The sequence below is a fragment of the Pan troglodytes genome, chromosome 6 (genome assembly GCF_028858775.2).
Source record: "Pan troglodytes isolate AG18354 chromosome 6, NHGRI_mPanTro3-v2.0_pri, whole genome shotgun sequence".
NCBI lineage: Eukaryota > Metazoa > Chordata > Mammalia > Primates > Hominidae > Pan > Pan troglodytes.
The window spans coordinates 10058271-10080939 of record NC_072404.2 but is presented as its reverse complement, the minus strand read 5'-3'; the positions used below and the strand labels follow the sequence as shown (position 1 = coordinate 10080939).

The following is a 22669-nucleotide window of genomic DNA, read 5'->3' as shown; positions in this document are numbered from 1 at the left end:
CTGTGGCTGCTGCACTTGCCTCTAACAGGCCAGTTTAAAACGCCCAGGTCTCAGGGCCACATTCTCCAGGACACAGCAGGGAGCTCACAGTAGCTCAAGACCCGGCGCAGCCTCCATCCCCAGCCTTGGAGCTGTCAGTGCTCCCACAGGCTGAAAGCATTCGGTCTTGGCTGAGTGGACAGCCCTCTTCCCCTCTTCCGAGGCTTTAGCAGCCACCTATCTCCAGATCCCTCTCAAAAGGAGACTTCCACCCACAGAGACCCCACCCAGAAGGAGCTGTGTGTGAGGCACTGAATGAAACCTCTTTCAGATGGCTTATCTCACTGTACTCTCAACGTGTGTCTCCCTTACGGGACTGTGGGCAACTTGAGGACAGGCAAGCCTCATTCATTCCTCACCCCCCACTGTACGTACGACACCTGCACAGGGAAAGTCCTTATTTTGTCTCTGTGAAAGGGTGGATGAGTCAAGGAACTGGGATGTTTTAAAATAGAATTTGCTGCTTTGGGGAACTGGGAAAAATTCAGGCTTTTCATCAGTGTTACCAGAGTTGGTATGCTGGCTGTAATGCTGAAAAGTCAGAAGTAAACACGTTCCCCGGGACCCAGGGCATGCGCTTTATCTCAGCGGCTTCTTACAAGGATTCGGTGCAAGTGCTGCAGCAGAAAGATGTTTCCAGGAACATGGTAACCAAGGCTAGGTCTGCATCTTCTCTGAAAAACTAGCCTGTTGTTTCTCAAACACACATCAACATAGCCTGATATTTCAGAGAGGAAGGGAAGGTCGGTTACAAACGGTATCGCCATGAGCCGCAAACGAATGGAAGAAATTCCAGGTTAACAAAATGTGAATTTCATTCCATACGAAAAACCTTTAGTACATAGCTCAGAAAACAGTCAAGAGGCCCATGATCATCTCGGTTCAGGAAATGCTAGGCTGCTGGAGACAGGCTTCTGTTTAACCTCATAAACATCTAACAAACAGGGAAGACATCAACTTGATTGTTATTTCTCTCCTTTTAAATACCATCACTCCTTTTTTTTCTTAATTCTTATTTTGGGGATAGGGTCTTGCACTCTCTCCCAAGCTGGAGTGCAGTGATGCAATCTTGGCTCACTGCAGCCTCAACCTCCTGGGCTCAAGCGATCCTCCCACCTCAGCCTCCCAAGTAGCTGGGACCAACAGGTGCATGCCATTATGCCCGGCTAATAGTTTGAATTTTTTCTTTGGAGAGATGGGGTCTCACAATGTTGCCCAGGCTGGTCTTGAACTCCTGGGCTCAAGCAATCCACCTGCCTCGGTCTCCCAAAGTGCTGGGATGACAGGCCTGAGCCACCACGCCCGGCCACCGCTGCTCCCTTACCCAGGATGATGCCGTTGGGCTCCTCCGGAGGTTGCCACACAATCCGCACGGAGGTGAGTCTCACTTCAGGGAACACGAGCCTCACTGGTGGGCCTGGGGCTGAAGGGAAAACCACAGGGATTCAGATGTCAAGACAATGTTCCTTGGGTGCGTGACAGGTTACACAGGATTCCGAGGGTCAGCTGGCTGCAGTAACTACCACAGGCTACCCTGTCGTGGGTTTAGAACCCCCTAAAGTTTTGGACTGATGACTTTTGGAACGTCACTGGTAGTGTGGCTCCCTAAGGATCTTGAGCAAACACTTCCCTTTAAACCCTGCCCGTCTGCTTTCCAAGACTCAAAAGCAGGGTTCACGAACTATGCCAGGAATAGTGTGAGTGTAACCAGCCTACCAGGACACAAGCAGACCAGTCACTAAATGACTCTGAGAGCAAACATCAGGTTGAGAGGAAGGATTTCCCTCATCTGAGCTCGGATTCCCTTACTGGGTTTGACATCTGCAAAGCAGGTGGTAGATGAGGCGGCCTGAAGTTCCTCCCAACTCTAACGGAGGTTACAATTTCTGATGAAATAACATGTTTTTCCTCAATCATTTCTCTCGTAGGCATGCCACCTCTCTCCTGCATCATCCTAGATAATTAAGAGTTGATGTGCACAAATGCATATAATAATTCTTGTGTGTGGTTCGGTGCACCAATAATTCAAAAAGCAGCTAGGTGTGGTGGAACTGCTGAATAATAGGGTCGTGGCCCTCATAAAATACTTTTACTTAAACGAACAGGCAAGTAAGTGTGTGGCCAGTATGAGAGCTTCTTGTTGGAATTAATAACTGACCGATTCCCAGGTAAGAGGCAATGGGCATGAAACAATCAATATGAAAATAAAAGGATGTATGTTCGTCGTTCTGGGCCGCTGACGTCTGTCCCTGGCTATGAAGCTGGGAACAGTATTTTAAATTCTGAACGTGTGTTATGACGCCTATTTTGGGGTGAAATAAATGTCTGTAGGAGGCCACAGGCTCCCAACTAGGACTAAGTCACAGATATGCAAACGCTGACTTCAGTCTTAAGTAGCGTTGCTCCCCTGAGCCCTCTCCCAGGCTGTTTATGGGGATTATGCTGGAAAGCAGAGGAGGAAGGCATGTCTACAGGAGCGCTGTGGGAGAGGAAGCAGCGGCATTCCAGGACTCACCAGCGCCTGCTTCAGGAGGGAACAGTTGCAGTGGGCCTGCTGTTACACACAGTTTCTAATATGCCCCTTTTTACTTTCATTTGGGAAACCTGGAATACACTGGAGCTGGACGGTGGGCCTGCTGTTACACACAGTTTCTAATAGGCCCCTTTTTACTTTCATCTGGGAAACCTGGAATACACTGGAGCAGGAGATAGTTTTGCAAGGAAACAACATCCACATTCCCATTCCCTCCTGGATCTCCCTCTAGCCTGAGACCTTGTGTCAGGGAAGGATGGACAAAGCCTTCTGCAGGGTTCCCGTCTCTCCCTGAGGCGAGGCGAGGCGAGGATCAGGGGTGGCACTCTCTCAGCAACATGGAGAGAGTGCTTTCCACTCAGCAGTTAAGAGGACTTTCGGGCTCATTTAGTTACTCAGCAAAGATGCTTAAGAAAACCTACAGGTGTTTCACTTCTTCAGCCACTCCGATCCCCAGGGTGGGTGTTCTGGCGGGAGAGATCCACATTTCTCTCCCTGATGTATTCATTACAGTCTGTTTAATAATGAAAATGTAAAGGCGCTAACCTTTACGTGTTTGACATCTGCAGAGTGGGAAAACATATTTACCGATGATTTAGAGTTCCATGAAAACAAAGCTGGCAAGGCATGCTTGTGATTCAGGTCCAGAAACTCAGGGAGCTGGGGACCCTGGGCCATCCAGCACGGGGCTTTCTATAACCTCTAATTACCTCCCACAATGCAAACAGTGAGACGGGGCAGTACCGAGGGAAGTAAGGTATGAGGTCCACTCTGGATTTTTTAAACTATAGTAGTCTCCTCTTATCTGCAGTTTCAGGCATTCCCTGGGGTCCTGGGATGTGTTGCCGGGTAAGGGGGCGCTACACGAGGTGTGTGGAGCCCCTGTCAAGAGCAGCGTCCACAGCTCGGCCCTGCCCCAGCCTCTGCTGCCTCTCCCCAGCACTGCCCACGGCAGAGTTATGAGGGAAACTCAGCACAGGTTCATAATTAGGCTGTAAAAATCCACTCCAGCCTGAAATTGGCCATATAAGTGCTCAGTGACTGAAAAACAATTTTGTTTTGTTTCCCTCAACTGCAAAAGAAAGTGGTTTGAAAATTAAGTTAAAAGCGACAACAATCCAAACTATTTGCATTGGAAAGGCCAACCTGGGAGGCAGCAAGGCTCCCGAAGGCGCGAACCCTGGACCTACCATCATCTTTGGTGCGCTCCAGGATGAGGGGCGTGCTGGGGACCCCGTTCCCGATGCGGGTGAACGCCAGCACCTGGAGCTCGTAGAGCACGAACTTGCGCAGGCCTGCCAGCAGGGCCGACTGCGTGTGGTTGCCTCGCACGATGTGGCTCCTGGGCTCGGGATCCAGGTCTTTGGCCCGGAACAGGATCTGTGGTATCGACACAGCACGAGGGTTACGAGGAGGCGGGTGCCAGGAGGGACCGCCGTGGCATGGGGCAGGCCCCCTTCGTGAATCAAGGCCCAGCCAACTGTGCTTTCTCCCTGAGGATGGCTGTGTGCAGGGCTTGTGGATCTAATTTGTCCATGCTGGCATTTGGGGAGGAAGGTGGTGGTAAAGTGACTGCGCTCCAGGGGAGCTTGAGTTAGTGCCCACGGTTTGGCGAGCCTGCTGCCTGGTCGTAATCTGCAAGATCTGAGGGCCCAACTGCAGCCATGCCAACCACAGCCACTAAAACAAACACTCGATTATGAATACAGACACACTCTGCTTCCTGCCACAGGAGCCAGCAGCCCCCTGGGTTTTCCAGCCATGGAAGCTGGGTTCCTGCCCCAGAAGACCTGCTGTCCTCACACAGACTGGGAGCTCTGGCCTCCTTGGGCCATCTGCAGCTGTGCATGCTGTAGGCACCCCACCCCAAGCTGCTCTCCTCCAGGGGACCCCACCCCAAGCTGCTCTATTCCAGGGCACCCAACCCCAAGCTGCTCTCCTCCAGGGCACCCCACCCCAAGCTTCTCTATTCCAGGGCACCCAACCCCAAGCTGCTCTCCTCCAGGGCACCCCACCCCAAGCTGCTCTGCTCCAGGGCCTCCTGCTAAGACCTCACTCAATGCCCACCTTCTCTGAACTGCTCCCTGAGATCGGGGACCTGGAAGGCCATAAAGGATAGCATCAGCAGGGAGGTGTTTGAAAACAGCACAGCAAGCGTGTTTCTCGGGGCCCCAGGAATGTGGTGTGAAGTTTTGGTCACTGAATCCCCTCAACGGGACTGCCATGTGTCACAGAGCCAGCAGGGCGCACTTAGAACGCCCGGGGAAGGGAGAAGACATGGGAGAGCAGGCGGGGAAAACAAAGAATAGGGATGTGAACTATGGAAAGGTGAAGGAGGCTCGCTCAAAACCCAGGGAGCAGCACTGAGACAAGCGTGGCCTCGCTGGCCGGGTCCGAAAAAGCTCATTCTGATGCTTGGCATTGCTGAGCCAAGGAGCAGATGGGGAGACAGAGCCTGTCGCCCCGAGTGATGGGACGAGGAACAGAAGGGGGTTTTAAAGGGGTGGGGTGGATGCATGGAAGATGGAACCCAGAAATGGCTCCCCAGAGAAGCTGGGACAGATTCAACCCTGCCAGCGGATGCCATTGCTAGGACCGTGACGACACACATAGAAACATGCACACAGCGATCCACCTCACCCAGCCCTTCACATGAGCAAGGCGTGCTGTGTAAAAGACCCACTGAATTCTCACACCAACCCTGGGACAAAGCTACCATTGTTATTCCCGTTTTACAAGTGGGGAGACACAAGCTCAGGGCTTCAGTAACTGGCCCGCGGCACTGAGGCCAGCGAGGGCAGTCAGGCGCAGGCCCGGAGGTCAGTTCCATTCCGGCTGTGCTTTTCTTCTGGTGCCCTGTTTTGGTGTTTGTGTTGTAGTTATACTGATGCCTAATTCCCAGGCTGCAATGAGGCTTAGATAAGACAACTGGATATCTTAATAAAAATCACAAACTGGCTGGCGCTGCAGATCTGTAGGAGAAGAGGAAGCTCGTTGCTTTGGGGGAATAGCACATGCTCCCATTTCCCCAGCCCACTCTTTAAGCAAAGGGAGGTCTTCCCGTGATCACACACCTTGTAGCCCAGTATGAGCCCATTCTGGTCCTGTTCCGGCACGGATGCCCATGTCAGTAAAATCTGGGTCGAGCTGACAGCCTCGGCTGACACGTTCTCAGGGGCGGCTGAAGGAACTGCAAAGAACCAATGAAGTAGATTAGCATCCAAAATCTAGAGCGTCTACATATAAAGATCCAGCTTTCACCCAAATAATCAAGTTGTCCTTGAAATAGCAACGTATTCTGAGCATTTTGTAGTGATCAGATTAAACCTGCAGGAGTATAACGGACATGTAAATCTCTTTAATATTAGCAACAAATTCCATAAATCCTGGGTACTTAGCAGCTCAATTTTACCTGAGTCCACCCAGCAAGAAAAAAAAGATGCTTGGTCTGTTTGCTGTATTAACTTGTGGAAACTGCAGACTTTTATCTCAAATAGGAAATCCTGACTTTCAGACACATGCCAGTTCACTGACAGCTCTAAACGTGGTATTCTGTGATAGGGACAGGAGAGGCTGAAGAGAGAAGGGGGCGTGAGGATTTACACAAAAGAAGGGGAAAGGAGGGTAGGTTGACTAGGTGCTTATCCAGTGCCTGTCTGTGCCAACTGCCTTCAGTTACATAATTGCATCTCATCCCACAATGATCCCAATGAAGTAGGTATCATTACCCCTTTTCTACCGATCAGAAAACTAAAGCTGAGAAAATCGCATTCATCCATTTCAATGAATGCTTTTCTACAAGGAGATGGGCAGCCGAGGCCAGCCATGCCATTCTTGACCCATACACATGTAAGAAAATTTTCTTTTCTTTATTTGAGACTGGAACGCAGTGGTGCAATCTTGGCTCACTGCAAATTCGCCTCCTGGGTTCAAGCCATTCTCCTGTCTCAGCCTCCCAAGTAGCTGGGATTACAGGCATGCGCCACCACGCCTGGCTGATTTTTGAGTTTTTACTAGAGATGGGGTTTTGCCATGTTGGCCAGGCTGGTCTCGAATGCCTGACCTCAAGTGATTTGTCCGCCTCGGCCTCCCAAGTGCTGGGATGACAGGCGTAAGCCACCACTCCCGGCCCACATGTAAGATCATTTTCTTACTTTCATGCAATCTCTCTTCTGTGTACAACATCACTGAACTAATTTGTCTTGATATGTTTGCACTGATTCAGATATAATACGTATAAAAGCAGTGAAACTTTAAAAACAAGGGCACTATATTCTAGACAATCTCCATTTGCTTTGTTAATTTTCTTGTGGACCGATTTAAACTTCAAACACCATTCAGATAGGAAAACCTGGACCTGAGCTAGCCCCTAGCAGTCAGGGAAGGCACTGTTTATAAACAGCATGGAGGAGTTGCTCTCAGCTGGGCCTGAAGATCCCGCCATACTTCAGGGCCTCCATGGTTGAAAAAGGAGGAGAGACACTTCAAGTCCACCATATCCCATGGGGGGGTTCACTCTGCAGATGAAGCAACGGAGGTTCTGGGAGGTTACTGTTTGGTGGCAAAGTCTCCTTTTGAACTCAGGTGGTCTCCAGGATACCCAGGGAAGTAGCCTGGAGTGATGGAGTAAGGCCGGACTCAGGGTGGGAGCTGGAGATGCTGCTCTGATCACCTGTGCCTCAGTTGTCCCATTTGTGAAAGGCTAAGCCTGGCCTACCTTCCTTACTTAAGAGTCTTCTCACTCTCCCCTCCTGGTGGTCAGCACTTGTTGGTCAGCAGGTGATCAATAGCTAGTTGTTTTGAAGAAAGTGAAAGGAGGATGCTATGACCAGTCCTAGCCTTTAGAGTGAGAATGAAAGCAAACACTGAGGTGCCTGGTAGGGCACTGGCACACAGAGGTGAGTAGAAGCATCTGTTTCCTTCTCCTTCACAAGCCCTACTAGGGCTCCAAGAACAGCAGGATGCACGCATGCACCTCTGTAGCAGGAACACTTGCGAGGACTTCCTCTGCTCTTTCATAGACCCACTCATCTATCCATCCAACCATCCATCCATCTCCATCCATCCATCCATCCATCCATAAATCAATCCATCCATCCATTCATCCATTCACCCATTCATCCATTCACTCATCCATCCATCATCCATCTATCCATCCATCCACCCAACCATCACCCATCCATCCATCCATCCATCCATCCATCTATTCATTCATCCATCCATTCACCCATCCATCGATTCATTCCTCCATCCATCTATCCATCTACATATCCATCCATCCATCACCCATCCATCCATTCATTCCTCCATCCATCATCCATCTATCCATCTACCCATCCATCCATCCATCCATCCATCCACCCATCCATCCATCCATAAATCGATCATTCCATCTTTCCATCCATCCATTCACCCATCCATCCATTCACTCATCCATCCATCATCCATCCATCCATCCATCCATCCACCCATTACCCATCCATCCATCCATCTATTCATTCATCCATCCATTTACCCATCCATCCATTCACTCATCCATCCATCATCCATCCATCCATCCATCCACCCATTACCCATCCATCCATCCATCTATTCATTCATCCATCCATTTACCCATCCATCCATTCACTCATCCATCTATCATCCATCCATACATCCAATCATCCACCCATCACCCATCCATCCATCCATCCATCTGCCCATCCATCCATCCATCCATCCATCCACCCATCCATCTACTCATTCATTCATCTACCATCCACCCATCCATCCATTCGCCCATCACCTATCCATCCATCCATTCACTCATCTATTCCTTCAGACATTCAGACTTCCTCATTACACAGAGACTGAGAGGGTAGCACTGTTAGTTAGTCTGAAGACAGAAAGTAACATGGTGGGGGGCTTGCACAATAATGCAACCTATGACATTTAATTGCAAGATTTTCTATACGAGAGTAGTTTGATCCTTGTTATGGCTTGAACTTGTGCCCCCTGAATCCTTATTTTGTGATCCTAACCTCCGGTATCTCAGAAGGTGACCTTATTTGGAGACACAGTTGTTGCAGATGTAACTCGTTAAGATGCGGTCATACTGCATAGGGTGGGCCCCTGATCCAGTATGACTAGTGCCCATATGAAAAAAGGAATTTGTCCACAGACACACAACATGGAGAGTGCCATGGGAGGAGACAGACACACACAGGGAGAACTCTGTGGGGACATGGGAGAGAGGTTGTCCGAGCCACGGAACCACCAGATGCTGGAGAGGGGCCCAGGACAGATCCTTCCCAAGCTTTCAGGGGGATCATGGCCCTGCCAACACCTCCAGCTCAGATTCCACCTTCCAGAATGGTAACAGAAAACATTTCTGTCATTTAAGCCACCCCGTTTGGGGCATTCTGCTATGACACGAACACAGTCTTTAAGACAATGCCAGGGTTCATGTGCATCCTAGAAGAGCTGTTCCCATGCTGTGTGTGAAGCTTCTCCCCTCACCACCACAAACAGGTGTTTCCCTAGACAAGGGAGGGGCAAGAAAGGACAGCCCCAAGGCAGGCCATAGCCTAACAGGGCCAGCGGCTGAGGATGACTAAGCCTCAGGATGCGAGTCAGTGGCCACACCGCACCCTCACCACACCCTGTGGGGTCTCCGAAACCACAGAGGAACCTGCAGAGCAAAGGCCTGGGATGCCTGCCCCCAGGTAGGGGCACACTCCCTGATCCTGAGAGCCCTGGGAGGCAACATCTCTCCCTTCCCTTCTCTCCCTACCATGCTGAGCACCTTCCCTGCATGGACATTAGATCGGCTGCTGGATGTAGGTCAGTGAATGTGTCCACAAAATAGAAAACCCCCAGTGATGCCTGTCACTATAAAACCACTGTGAGCCCCGTTCTATTTTTGGAGGGAGATAATGCCAGCCAGTCCAATCTTCCCAAATATGTCAGTTGAGAGTCATTCATTCAGTTACTCAGTGCTTCTATGAAATACTATCCATTTATTTGAGTAGAGAGGTGTCACGGAAAGGGAATACTTGCAATGTGAAGTCTGCTCAGTTCTCCAAAGAGGAAGGGGGCTTGTCACAGATGCAGCCCCAAGTCCCTGGTGCCTTCCAGCTATGGCTCCACCCGGCTCACTCCTGCTCCCTGGGCCTGCACAGAGCTCCCATAGGGTGTCTTAAATGCCACCATGGCTGTTACCAGGAAATGGCTTGCACATTGCTCATTTTATACAAAAGTTTGATAAACTGGGACCTTGAATCAACTATGAGCTAAAGGGGGCACTAACATTAAAAAAAAATGTAAACCTACAACGTATCCGAATATATTTAGAATAAGGTAAGAACACCAAACACTGTATGCCCAAGATGTTGGTACCAGGTTCTAAAACCTCCGTCCCTGTCTGCAAAAAGAGAGGCCATTGTCATCGCAACACAAATGGTCCACTTCTATAATCTTTAACTGCTTCCTGTGGGAAACTGTGAGTGCCCAATTCTCCCTATAGACCTACAAATCACAGCTGTTTTTCTAAGATGTGGTGGGATGAGCAGGTATTTACTGGAGAGCCAACCCCCTCCTTGGAGAATGAGGGCAACCTGGGGATTGCAGCAATTCGGACACCAACGGGGCTTTGAACGCAGCTGAACTTCTCACGTGGAGATAGGGAGGTGAGGCAGCTAAAGCAAAGAAAATGGCAGAGTTCAGGATGGAAATTTCAGCGCATTTAAATCCTACGAGGACAAGATCTGCCATGGAGTTGCAAAGTTTTCAAGAATTGAAAAAGAAACCTCTTACCCATCATCTATTTTGAAGTAGATTCAACTCCCTTTCCAACCTGACATCTTACGTTTTGAGATGTTCTTGGGAATTCCCCTTTCATTAAAAACAAAGCCATTCTATGGCTTCTTTTCTCCTTCATTTTTTTCTCTCCCCTCTGTAGGATTTCACACTATGCAGCTCGCTGTTCCTCCTCATGTGGTCTCTCTTGGTTTTTAAGGCCTCATTTATCCTTAGAATATATCATAATATATCATAAGATGTCACAGAACCTGTTAAACTGCACTTCAAAACAGTAAACTTCATTGAAATGTGGCTCCGAGCATTCTGCTGTGTGTTCTCTGCGTGTTTTCAGCATTCCTGCACACTGGGCAATTCCTAAGCTCCCAGGAGCTGCTATTTCCATTGAGGGGAGACTTATTTCAGACAAAGGGCAGTTGTTTTATTCTCTCTCCAATCTTTCTCCCTCTCCATCAGGTCCACTCACCATTCAGCCCTGGCAACCCCTTCACCTCCCCATCTCATCCCTGCCTCCCCCCATCTCAAAATAGGATCAAGTTTTCTGCTGGGGAGGGTAAGTTTCAGATGTTAGTAGGGCCAGGGAAGGCCCAAAGTCAAAACTGCTGCACCTGGGAGGGCCTTGCCAGTCAGAGGTGGGGAGAGTCCCAGAGAAGAAGGCTGTGAAATCTCCGTTCTGATGAGCTAAACACAAGGAGGGGGAGCTGAAGTCCTGCAGCATCTGGGCCCCTGAGATTCCCCAGGTGGGAGGAGGGGCAGAGATGGAGCACCAGCACCAACCAGAAGAGAGACTGGTCTAAGAGGGGTCCCTGGGAGCTCGTTATTCCAGCATTCAACATGTCCAAAATCTGAATCATCCACATCTTGAAATGAAGATCAATAACCCAATTATAAAATTTTTGATGGAAACACGTGAACCAAAACTTTTTTTCCCAGAGCAATATGTGTTGCACCAAAGTTTCTAATTAAACACAAATTCAATTAAAAACTAAAAAATACCTTTCCGTAAGCTATAACCCTCAAAATAAGAAAGAATGTAATAACTGACAAAACAAAGCTTCAGTTGCAAGAACAATTCCTACTCTTGATCACAATCCTCTGAACAAGTGAACAGAACATGAACTATGAACAGAAAAACAGTGAGGCTGATACAGTGGATTCTGCAAGGGCTCTATGTGATTCCCCTCTAGCCATATGTATCAGTCCATTTTCACACTGTGATAAATAAATACCCAAGACTGGGTAGTTTATAAAGGAAAGAGGTTTAACTGACTCAGAGTTACACATGGCTGGAGAGGCCTCAGGATTACAATCATGGTGGAAGGTGAAGGGGAAGCAAGGAACTTCCTCACATGCCAGCAGGAGAGAAAAGAGAGAGTAAAGGAGGAAGAGCCCCTTATAAAACCATCAGATCTTGTGAGAACTCACTCACTATCATGAGAACAGCATGGTGGAAATTGCCCCCATGATCCAATCACCTCCCACCAGGTCCCTCCCTTGACATGTGGAGATTACAATTTGAGATGAGATTTGGGTGGGGACACGGAGCCAAACCGTATCACCATACATGCTACAATCAGCTAGGACAAAGGTAAATCCACTTGCTTCTTTTGATACAAAATCTATATCTCAATATTAATTAAAACACAGCAGCATCTACAAAAATAAACAACATTGCTAGAGAAAGTCTCCTCAGGGTTCTTGTGTAAAAGATGATACAAGATTGTCTGAAAAAAACAAAGTCAGAAGAAAAACCCTGGAATACATTTACACATAAAATATTATCCTCTGCATTCTCTTGACTACTATAAAGATAGGTTTTCAACAGCTGGAAATGTTTGTTTAAAAAAAAAAAGAGTCTCAAATCAGCAGTTTTGCCATAGGTTTCCTTTTTTTTTTTTTTTTTTAAAGAGTGTTCTTGGCCGGGTGTGATGGCTTATGCCTGTAATCCCAGCACCTTGGGAAACCAAGGTGGGCAGATCACTTGAGGTCAGGAGTTCAAGACCAGCCTGGCCAACATGGTGAAACCCCATCTCTACTAAAAATACAAAATTAGCTGGTCATGGTGGTGGGCACCTGTAATCCCAGCTACTTGGGAGGCTAAGGCAGGAGAATCGCTTGCACCCAGGAGGCAGAGGTTGTAGTGAGCCAAGATCATGCCACTGCACTCCAGCTGACAGAGTGAGACTCCACCTCAAAAAAAAAGAGTATTATTTGAAAAATTATCAAAACAATATTTCTATTTTGATTAAATTGTCTTCATTTTTATATAGCATTTACTTTGCTGTTTTCTGAATAAAATCCTGGAAGATTAGTTTATCTGGGTATAAAATTTGAGGTTGGCAGTTATTTGCTTTTAGCTCCTTCAAGATTATTATCCCATTGTCTTCTGGCCTCTGTTGCTCCTGAATAGTCACCTCAGTCAAATGGTCTCGCCTTTGTGATTATCTGCCTTTCACTCCAATTGTTTTTAAGATTTTCTCTTTGGCATTTTACAGTTGTAGCAAATACATCTTGGTATGAATTCAGTTTTATTTACTCCACTCGGGATTGGTGTTTCTTCAGTATTGTAAATAATGCTTTCCATCAACCCTGGAATTTCTCGGCTATTATCTCTGTGTATTTTGTAACTCTCATTTGCTTCCTCTTTCGAGTCCTATTAGCTATGTGGTAGATCTCATTCTGTTCTTCATGTCTTTTAATCTCTCTATTTTCAATCTTATGTCTTTATGTTGTTTTAATAGTTATTTACTCAAATCTAGCTTTTAATTTGGTAATTCTCTTTTTGGCAGTGTCTAAACTGCTTTCATTTTCAATGACTGTGTCCCATTTATTTTTTCTAAAAACAAATCTGCTTTAAGAAATGGTACCTTAATCTTTACTTAAAATGTTAATGCTTTATTTTACTAAGACTTTAATAATTTTAAATGTAGTTATTATATATTTCTCTCAGACTTGTATGTATGTTAATGTAATTGAAGCCCTCTATCTTTCTCTCTTTTTTAAAACTGGTCATTTTTACTCATGGCAAATCATTGCCTGTGTGCTTGACAATTGTGATTCATCTTTAAAAAGTCTTTTTATTTTGGATAATTTGGCTTTGGCAATATCTCTCCAGAGAGGAATCATTTTTGCTTCTGTTGATTGCCCAGATGGTCTGGCCTGAAACCATGTTTCTTTAGTTTTTTGTGTATTTTCTTTTTGTTTTATTTTTGGAGGAGAGTGAAATCCTTTATTGGGGTATGATATGTAACTATTTCAGGAAGAGTTGATCACTGTTTTCCCTGAGGGTAAGAAGATATTATACAAAGATTTTCTGGGCCTTCCGACCATAGGCAAAGTGTACAATCTATAAGCCATACTTATTATTTTTTTTAGAGACAGGGTCTTGCTCTGCCACCCAGGCTGCAGTGCAGGGGTGTGATCGTAGTTCATGGCAGGCTCGACCTCCTGGGCTGAAGCAGTTCTCCTGCCTCAGCCTCCCAAGTAGCTGGGACTACAGGCATGTGCTACCATGCCTGGCTAATTTTCTATAGTTTTTATTTTTATTTTGTAGAGATGGGGTCTTGCTATGTTGCCCAGGCTGGTCTCAAGCTCCTGGTAATCCTCCTGCCTCTGCCTCTCAAAGTGTTGGGATTATAGGTACGAATCACAGCCCCCAGCCCATACTTATTTTAATAACATTTTATCTGTATAAAATTAATCTCAGGAAGGCTGAGCTTTTTTTTCAAGCCTTATTGTGAGATTATTAATATATCATACAATTCCCCTAAATTGTACAATTCAACATTTTTTAGTGGATTCAGAGTTGTGTAACCATCATCATGATGAACTTTGGAACATCTCATCATCCCCAAAAGAAGCTCTGTTTCCATCACCCGTCACTTCCCATTCCTCTCAAATGCTCTCTCTTAGTCTAGGAAACCATGAATTTACTTTCTGCCTCTCTAGATTTGCCTATTCTAGATGTTTCCTACAAATAGAATCACACAATATGTGGTCTCTTGTGCCTGGTCTCTTTCACTTAGCCTAATGTTTTCAAGGTTCACCCACACTGTAGCATATATCAGAATTCCATTCCTTTTTATTGCTGAATCATCCATTGAATGCATAGACCACATTTTATTTATCCATTTGTCAAATGAGGGATATTTTGGTTGTTTCCACTTTTTGGCTACTATGGATAAAGCTGCTATGAACATTTATGTGCAAGATTTTGTGTAGACATATGTTTTCTGTTCTCTTGGGTACATACCTAGAGTAGAGTTGCTTTGTCGTATGGTGATTCCCTGCTCAACCTCCTGAGGAATGCCAACTGTTTTCCAACATTTCTGAATCATTTAATATTCCCACCAGCAACGTACAAGCATTCCAATTTCTCTATGCCCACCAATACCTGTTATTGTCCAACTTTTCTTATTTTAGCCATCTTATTTTAGGAGTGTGAAGTGATATCTCATTGCAGCTTAGATTTGCATTTCCCTAACAGTTAATGATGTTGAGCATGTTTTCATGTGCTTGCTGGCCATTTGTAAATCTCCTTGGGAGGAATGTCTATGCCGATCCTTTGCCCAGTTTTTAATTGGGTCATTTGTCTTTTTGTTGTGAAGTCTTTATATATTCTAGATATAAATCCCTCATGAGATACATAATTTGCAAATATTTTCTTCCATTTGGGGAGTTTTTTTCATTTCCTTTATGACATTCTTTGAAGCATAAAGGTTTTCATTCTGATGAGGTCTAATGTATCTACTTTTTCTTTAGTTGCTTGTGCTTTTGGTTTCTGGAACCAAATGTTACATTAATTTCTGTTCTGGGAGTTCCTGGGCCATCCATATAATGCAAATTCAAAACCCAGTCCTGAGCTGGGCACAGGGCTCAGACTGACTTTCCATTCTCTACTCAGAGTCCAGGTAGACATACAGTCAAACCTCTGCAGGCAGAGTTTCAGCCTCTCCTAGGAAGGAGGGAAAGGCCTTCAAGAGCCGTGTCTCAACTGCAGGAGTTTAGGCCCTAACTCTCCCCTTACACAGATTCAAAGCTGACTCTCATGTTACTGCATGGCCTGCCCAGTGTATCTACAGTTCCCGGTGGCACCTGCAGACACACTGGATGCGTGCTGGTGCCCACAGTGTGCTGGGCACTGCTGGGCCCAGGACCAGGGTGCAGACTCCTTACCCCAGGTCCTGAAACCACCAGCAAAGATCCAACCTGATCCTATCCCACCCAGGGCAGCTGCGGCACCAGCCCAGCACTTCCTGCTGAATTCTTCCTAGTTCCTGTTATGCCTCTGACACCTGAGGATTTCCCTGTTTTTCTTATGAGTGTGTTGATGAATTCATTTATTTACTTATTTTTTAGAGGCATAATAACCTGCTCTGTTGGCCAGGCTGGAATGCAGTGGTGTGATCATAGCTCAGTGCAGCCTCAAACTCCCAGGCCCAAGCCATCTTCCTGCCTCAGCCTCCCAAGTAGCTGGGGCTACAGGTGCATGCCACCACACCTGGCTAATTTTTGTATTTTTTGTAGAGATGGGGTCTCACCATGTTGCCTAGGCTGGTCTTGAACTCCTGGACTCAAGCTATCCTCCAGACTCAGCTTCCCAAAGTGCTGGGATTATAGATGTGAGGACCCTGCCTGGCCAATACATTTAAGATTCCAGAAAGTTATATTTTATCCATAAGTTTTTGTTGGTTATGGCAGAAGTTTTAATTCTGAAAAACTATTTTCTTGGCCTGCCTTTTACTGGATTTAGAACTGTCCCTCTGAACTTCTCAAGTTCTCTCCTTTGTCACAAAGACTCAGACAGTGAAGATAACAGAGATTTTTGAAATCCACGTGACCACAATCCCAGGCTGCATGTGGGTGTGTCTCCACCTTTCCTTTGGAACGTAATGAAAGCTTCAGTCTGAAGGAGAGCCGAGGGACACTGGGCCCAGCCCTGCTGCTTGGGCAGTTCCATCCTGAAACACTGGTCCCCTCAGAAGCACACTGGTTGTCACCACGGCTGCTCTTCCGGGGCTCTCATTGGTGGGCTCCAGGGTTCATGCCACGCCCTAACAGCATTCCCACAAGGCCATTGTTCTGCTTCTCCCTGCTACTGCTTAAGAGTCCTCCTGTCTACCCTCACCTCCTGCCCTCTGAGAAGAGTAGGAAGAAATAAAGCCACAAAGTGGCACAGGAGCTTTGGCTTGGTGCTGGTGGCTGAAAGTGGACCAGTGTTGAGGAAACCCAGGGGGCTTCTGTGCGTTGCAACCCACTGTGCATTACAGTAACCTACAAGGGTGGCAGCAGGTTGAGACCTGTCACCAGCGGGACCTGGGGAATGAGCAAGAAAGGATGAGATGAGCCTTTATCCAGAGCTTCCCAGGCCCTTCCATGCTGTGGCACACAGAGTGGGTGGCACCTGCAGATGCACTGGGCACGTGCTGGTGCCCTCGGTGTGCTGGGCGCTGCTGGACCCAAGTCCAGGGTGCAGACTCCTCACCCCGGCCTGGCTGTCTCGAGGGTGGAGGGGTGGTGTTGGGAACACCTGCACCCATTGCAGCACCTGGCACGGATAAGATGAGCATTAGGAAGAGGTGAGGGGGCAGCACCGCCCAGGGCTCCAAGGCCCCTTTCCTTATTGCTGGGAGCTGATCTGCGTCCTCACTCCAGCTGTCCTCAGAGGCTGCCCTCCCACCTCGGCACCACCTTCTATGTTTCCCTCTTCATCTTTAGAGCAGACAGGCCAGGCCCGGGAGCCCTGGGCCCCCCAAGTGTCTATGCTTTCCTCCCTTTTAAACTCCTCTGTCCTGAGGATGGCAGCCCCCCAAAGCCACCTCCAGCCATGCCAACAGGCCTTGTGCCCCCACGTCCTCTGCCTCCTCCTGCTGACTGTGCGAGGTTTTCTCTGATACCCGTCACGCACTTGGCTTCCTAGCTCATCTTTCTGTCCATTTCCCATCAAAGTCACTCTGAGTTCCAACGGTGTCTCCTAAGGCAGTTTCCAGCATCTAGCAAGTTAATTAATTTTTCTATTGAAAACAACAACAATGCCGTCTCTTTGCACGGCATTGTAGTACAGGGACAGAAGCAGGGAGGCTCTGGGTTGCAGAGAGGGCAGATCCGGGGCATTTCCGAGGACTCTGGGGTGGAAACAGCTGTGGGCAGGCCCTGGCCATCTCTTGACTCCCCAGCTTCAAGGGCGATTCTGTGCCCTGGGAGCCCCAAGGAAAGGAGGACTCATGCTGGGCTCAGGAGCTGTCTCCAGGAAACAGAGCCATGTCTACGACAGCAAAAACAATGGAGCCAAATATTCTCATTAACGCAGAGAGTCAGAGAAGAGAAGCAAAAGAGAGCGAATAAGAGGGTTTGACATCAATAAGCAAAATGGATCTAGGCTCCCTGGGGGAAGGAGTGGGGGAGTCTTGTTCTTTTCCTCTGGCCACTGACCCAGTTCACCATCTCAACCCTTCATACCTCCTCCTCATCCCATGTCTGGACAAAGGTCAGGAATTTAAGTTGTATTTCTAACAGCCTAGGTTAGTCCAGAATGAACAGCCCCTCCATCTATCAAGCACAAGCTGTGACTCTCATCCAAGAAGCCTGGGGCAGAGGTGCAGCTGGTTCATTCCTTCTCCAGACAGAACCTCACTAATTCAGATCAGACTGAAGGGACCGGGGTCAGGTGACAGTGAGTCCTTCATGAGCGTTAATTGCCGTCCTTCCCTTGGGTTTCTAAAAATTTAAGGAGGGGGGCAAGAAAAGCTCCTCTGACCCACAGTTGGCGAGCGGAAGTTAGTCCACAAAGCCTAGAAGATTAGGCAGCCACTTTCAGCATTAGCACAGTGCAGCAGAGGTCTGCTCAAGGTTGGCCAAAAACACTGCTCCATTTCTTCCTGGCAAGTGGCAGAGCCCCATGACTGAGCCCCAAGAAGATGAACAGAGTGACGTTCCACTCCTGAACAGGTCTGAAGAGGTCCATTCTTTGCCTTCTTTTCCCTGCTGGCAGCTGGGTGCAGAAGGAGATTAGTCCCACAGAACGGTAAAGCCTGGGTCCCTGAATCACCTCGTGGAAGAGAGCCACCCGCCAAACAGGAATGCCCACCTTAGACCACAATATGAGTGAGAAGTAAACTCCTATTATGTTCAAGCAATTAAACTTTTGGAGGCCTATTTATTACCACAGGCTAGATTACTTAACATACTACCTCTATTAATTTGTGACAAGAAGGTCCTGAATACCTTGTATTTTAAAGATTCCCCATAGGAACTTTACACACTTTTGCTTTTCATCGTTAGCGAAAATTATCCCTAATTCAGAAAATAGTAATGTGAGTCGAGCCCCTGTTGGAAATCATCACCAGTTTCCAGTGAATGGCTTGGGGCCCTAATGAAATCAGACAGAAATTCCTGCCGAGTCTGGCCAAACCCGGGATTAGGAAAGCTCCAAGACAGACACAAGTGGGACAGGCCAATGAGACGCCACTAGCCTGGGATCTGGAGGCTCAGGGGCACTCAGCCCCATCTCTAATGCGGTGTCTCCAGGATGGGAATCGCCTTCCCCTCACCTGACTCCCGCGTCCGGCCCCGCACCACCTCGCTCCACGGCCCGGCCCCGACGGCGTTGAAGGCCTGCATCTGCAGCTCGTATTCCATCCACTCCTCCAGCTCCTCGATGGTGAATTCTCTCTCCAGCCGGTCACTGACGACTTGGGCCACTGCTGAGGACTGGAGGTCTGAGCGCCAGTACTTAATCCTGTAGCCCACGGACTCAGGGTTCCCGTTGTACTGAGAATCCGGCAGGGGCTAGGAAGGAACGAGGGGTCGCGATGAGCTGACATCTCAGAACTGCCACCCTCACGGGTTGTAAGGGATGGGCGTGTCCTGTGAGGCCAGCTCCGTGGAGGTGTTCCTGGGGGAGATAGTCTTAGAAGCATCTACTTTATTCTTCCCTGAAACTTTTGTTCTGTGAATTAAATGAAACCCTGTCAGTAACTTTGGCTGCATATAATTTCTTTTAATACATTTTGGCTTAATTTTGTGGGCAAACGTTCTGATTAAATATCAGGCTGGCTCTCTTACAAATATTGAGTATTGGTTCCATGTTGACCTAGCTTAAGGACTTAGAGTTCTGGCGTGAGGCACCCCCAGCTTTCCTGCCCCAAGGAATATTCCTCAGTTCCAAGAAGAGAGTGAGTAATGCTACTAATTAATCAGATCTCCTGGGCTGGCCTGAGATCCAACACTAATTGTAAAATGCAATACTTTTTGGTTTGACGATGAGATTAGTTTTGACTAGGACAAAGGCGTGACTAAGAAACTCCTAAGCCCTGGATTAGTGTGTGCCCTGGCTAACTCAGGACCCCTTTGCCTCCAGCCTCCCTTCTCACCCCCACTCACCACCCAGCGAAGCCGCAGGCTGGTCTCACTGGCAGTACGGACCGTGACGCTGGTTGGAGCCACGTCAGGTGGGGCCTGTAGGGTCTGGATGACCCGGGAAGACTGACTGTAGGGGCTCGGCCCAACAATGTTCACTTGCTTCATTCGAAATCTAAAGGAAAAACCACTGATGAGAGTCAAGGCAAAGCAAAGGTAAGAAGGAAAAGAACGAAACCACAAAGGCACTGACTGTTTCTCAAGGGAGGGCTCAGATAGGTGTCTACTCATATCATAAAGGCTATTGCTCAAGGACACCCTCTTTTCACCTGGTTTCATTAAAAGTGCAAATTGTGGCCAGGTGTGGTGGCTCACACCTGTAATGCTAGCACTAAGGGAGGCCAAGGCAAGCGGTGGCGGGGAATCAAATCCCAGCACTTAGGGAGGCTGAGGCAGGAGGCAGTGGGGGATCACCTGAGGTCAAGAGTTCCAGATCAGCCTGGCCAACATGGCAAAATCTCGTCTCTACTAAAAATACAAAAATTAGCCAGGCGTGGTGGCGGGTGCCTGGAATCCCAGCTACTCAAGAGGCTGATGCAGGAGAATCACTTGAACCAGGGAAGCAGAGGTTGCACAAGCTGAGATGGTGTCACTGCACTCCAGCCTGGGTGACAGAGCGAGACTCTGCCTCAGAAAAAAAAAAAAAAATGCAAATTGCATATGTGCCCTTTTTCCCCTAAAAGCCTTCAAAGAAAGGTAAAGGTACATCAGTTGCAACTCAACAATTTTAAATTTGCAAGTGAAATCTAGTTGGATGGATTGGGTGTCCAGAAATTGATGTCATCAGTTGCCCTGATTCAAGTTTAGGATAACCTCGAGGGGTTAAAGTGCAAGTAGCTATGGGACAGAATTGGAATGTCAGGATGTCACTACCAAAGGGCAGTTTTGAAGTCCAGCCTTTTAAATGATCAACGGCACTCTGCATCTCTTTTTCTGTTGGTTCAGGAGAAGAATGAGGGGTGAAAGGAAAATATCTTGAACCCCAAATCACTAAGCTACAAGGAAAACACAAGCTGCGTTAGGGCAAACCTGCTTCTCATTCTCTTCAAAGTCATCCCTCTGCTCACTGAGATCAATGCAGATCTGATAGCCTCCTTTGGAAAGGCTCATCAGAAACTCAGAAGAATGGGATCCTTTGTCTCTCACCTATCTGTGACCTGCAAGCCCCCTCCCTGCTTGAAGTCTTCCTGCCTTTGCTTCAAGCTTTCCTGCCTTTCCAGACTGAACCAATGTTCACCTTGCATATATTGATTGATGTCTCATGTCTCCCTAAAATGTATAAAAGCAAGCTGTGCCCTGACCACCTTGGGCACATGTTGCCAGGATCTCCTGATGCTGGGTCACGGGTGCATCCTCAACATTGGCAGAATAAACTTTGTCAGGTAACTGAGGCCTCTATCAGCTCACACCACACTCTGTGATTCCATCCAATGAGTAACTGTGAGACCTACAGCAAATCAGATAATCTCCGTTTCCTTAACTATAAAATGAGGGTGGAGTTCAATGTTCTCTAAAATCTACAGGAATGCTTTCAGTTCTGTCTCTTCTTTACATATACATAAACAATTATTTGAATTCAATTTACATACAAGAAAAATATCCCAAGTATGCACATATACATTTACTATAGAGGTTTCCCCAAATGTACCTGGGTTTCAGACAGGGACACTGATCTCTACTTACAGTTTCTGTTCTTTGAAATAATTATATAGCTTCAGTTAATTTCACATGGTAAGTCTTGAATCCCAACAGCTCATTTTAAGCTAAATGTTTTTCTTTAAAACCCAGTGTATTGTGTCCTGATTTGTCTGTTCTAAGCTTCTGAAGGATGTTAAAATGAATAGAAGCTAAATAGCATCTCTCATTAGGTTTTTTTTTTTTTTTTTTAACTCTAACTTTGGTTTTGTGCCGGAAAGAAAAATTCTTCACAATGATGTAATTTCACCTTTTAGTCCCTGAATTAGTAATTCCTATTCTTTCATTCTCCAATCTTATGAAATGTTCCATCCTGGCAGAACAATGACATTATCAAACTCAACATCTGGTGATAACTGGAAATTCCATCTCCTTCAAAGGCCTTACGGGAAGTGATCACAGTACTAACAGCTCATAATCACCCTAACCTTTGTTAAGGCCAAGGATTTACTGCCCGGATCAGTTTCGGGGTTCAAGAAGCTAAAGGTTAAATGGCATGTTAATTGCTTGATAAGTGAGACTAGCAGCTCCTGGGCCCTGCTTGGGAAGGGGAGCAGAAAGATCTTCCTAGGACATCTGCTTTGTTTGCACACGGCACGTTAATAGTCCCAAGAGGTTGTGGAGTTTGGTAAAATGCCACATCTCTGCTGCCTGTGGTTCTTGGTTATTCAGCCTAATATAATAACAGTGGGCCATTTCTATGGGGTGTTTTGCCAGCTGGTACTGATAGAAGGAGCCTCATGAGTCTAACATCTGCCTATCATCTTCCTTGGAATAACACCAAGCTATGCATCCTGCCTGCTCCTTAAGGCTTTTATGTACTGTTATTGCCACTAGGAAACATCTGATTTGCATACGTATGACTGGGTTTTACTATTGCCAACAGAAGGCACCTGCCTGGGCTGCCAGTGTTTCCTCCTGTAACAGCTTATCACTGCTGTTCTCACCTGTAGTGAGTGTAGGGTGTGAGGTTTGGGATCTCCAGCGTCTGGGCATCAGGCTCATTCTCCTCTTCATAGAGGGTGACCCACTCCTCCTCGTCGCCGATAGCTCCCACCTGTGCAGAGGGAGACACTGAGATGGGCTGGACATGCCTTAGGGATTGAGGCTGCCATGTAGACCATGTGCACCTGCTGGTACCTGGTGAGCTGGGCAGGGCTGCAAGACGTCCCCACACCTGGGACAAGT

General features: G+C 47.3%; 1 protein-coding gene across 4 annotated transcripts in view; it reads right to left on the bottom strand.

The window, feature by feature from the left end:
- The window catches only part of SDK1 (sidekick cell adhesion molecule 1), a 961868-nt gene that overhangs the window by 135948 nt on the left and 803251 nt on the right, over positions 1-22669 (bottom strand). For all 4 annotated transcript variants that reach the window (XM_054687368.2, XM_518946.7, XM_054687367.2 and 1 more), the window contains exons 23-28: positions 22429-22538; positions 19751-19901; positions 18919-19156; positions 5647-5762; positions 3763-3952; positions 1364-1462 (exon numbers count right to left, since the gene is read on the bottom strand). In XM_054687368.2, the coding sequence (XP_054543343.2) occupies positions 1364-1462; positions 3763-3952; positions 5647-5762; positions 18919-19156; positions 19751-19901; positions 22429-22538 (904 nt within the window). The remainder of the gene's footprint in view (positions 1-1363; positions 1463-3762; positions 3953-5646; positions 5763-18918; positions 19157-19750; positions 19902-22428; positions 22539-22669) is intronic.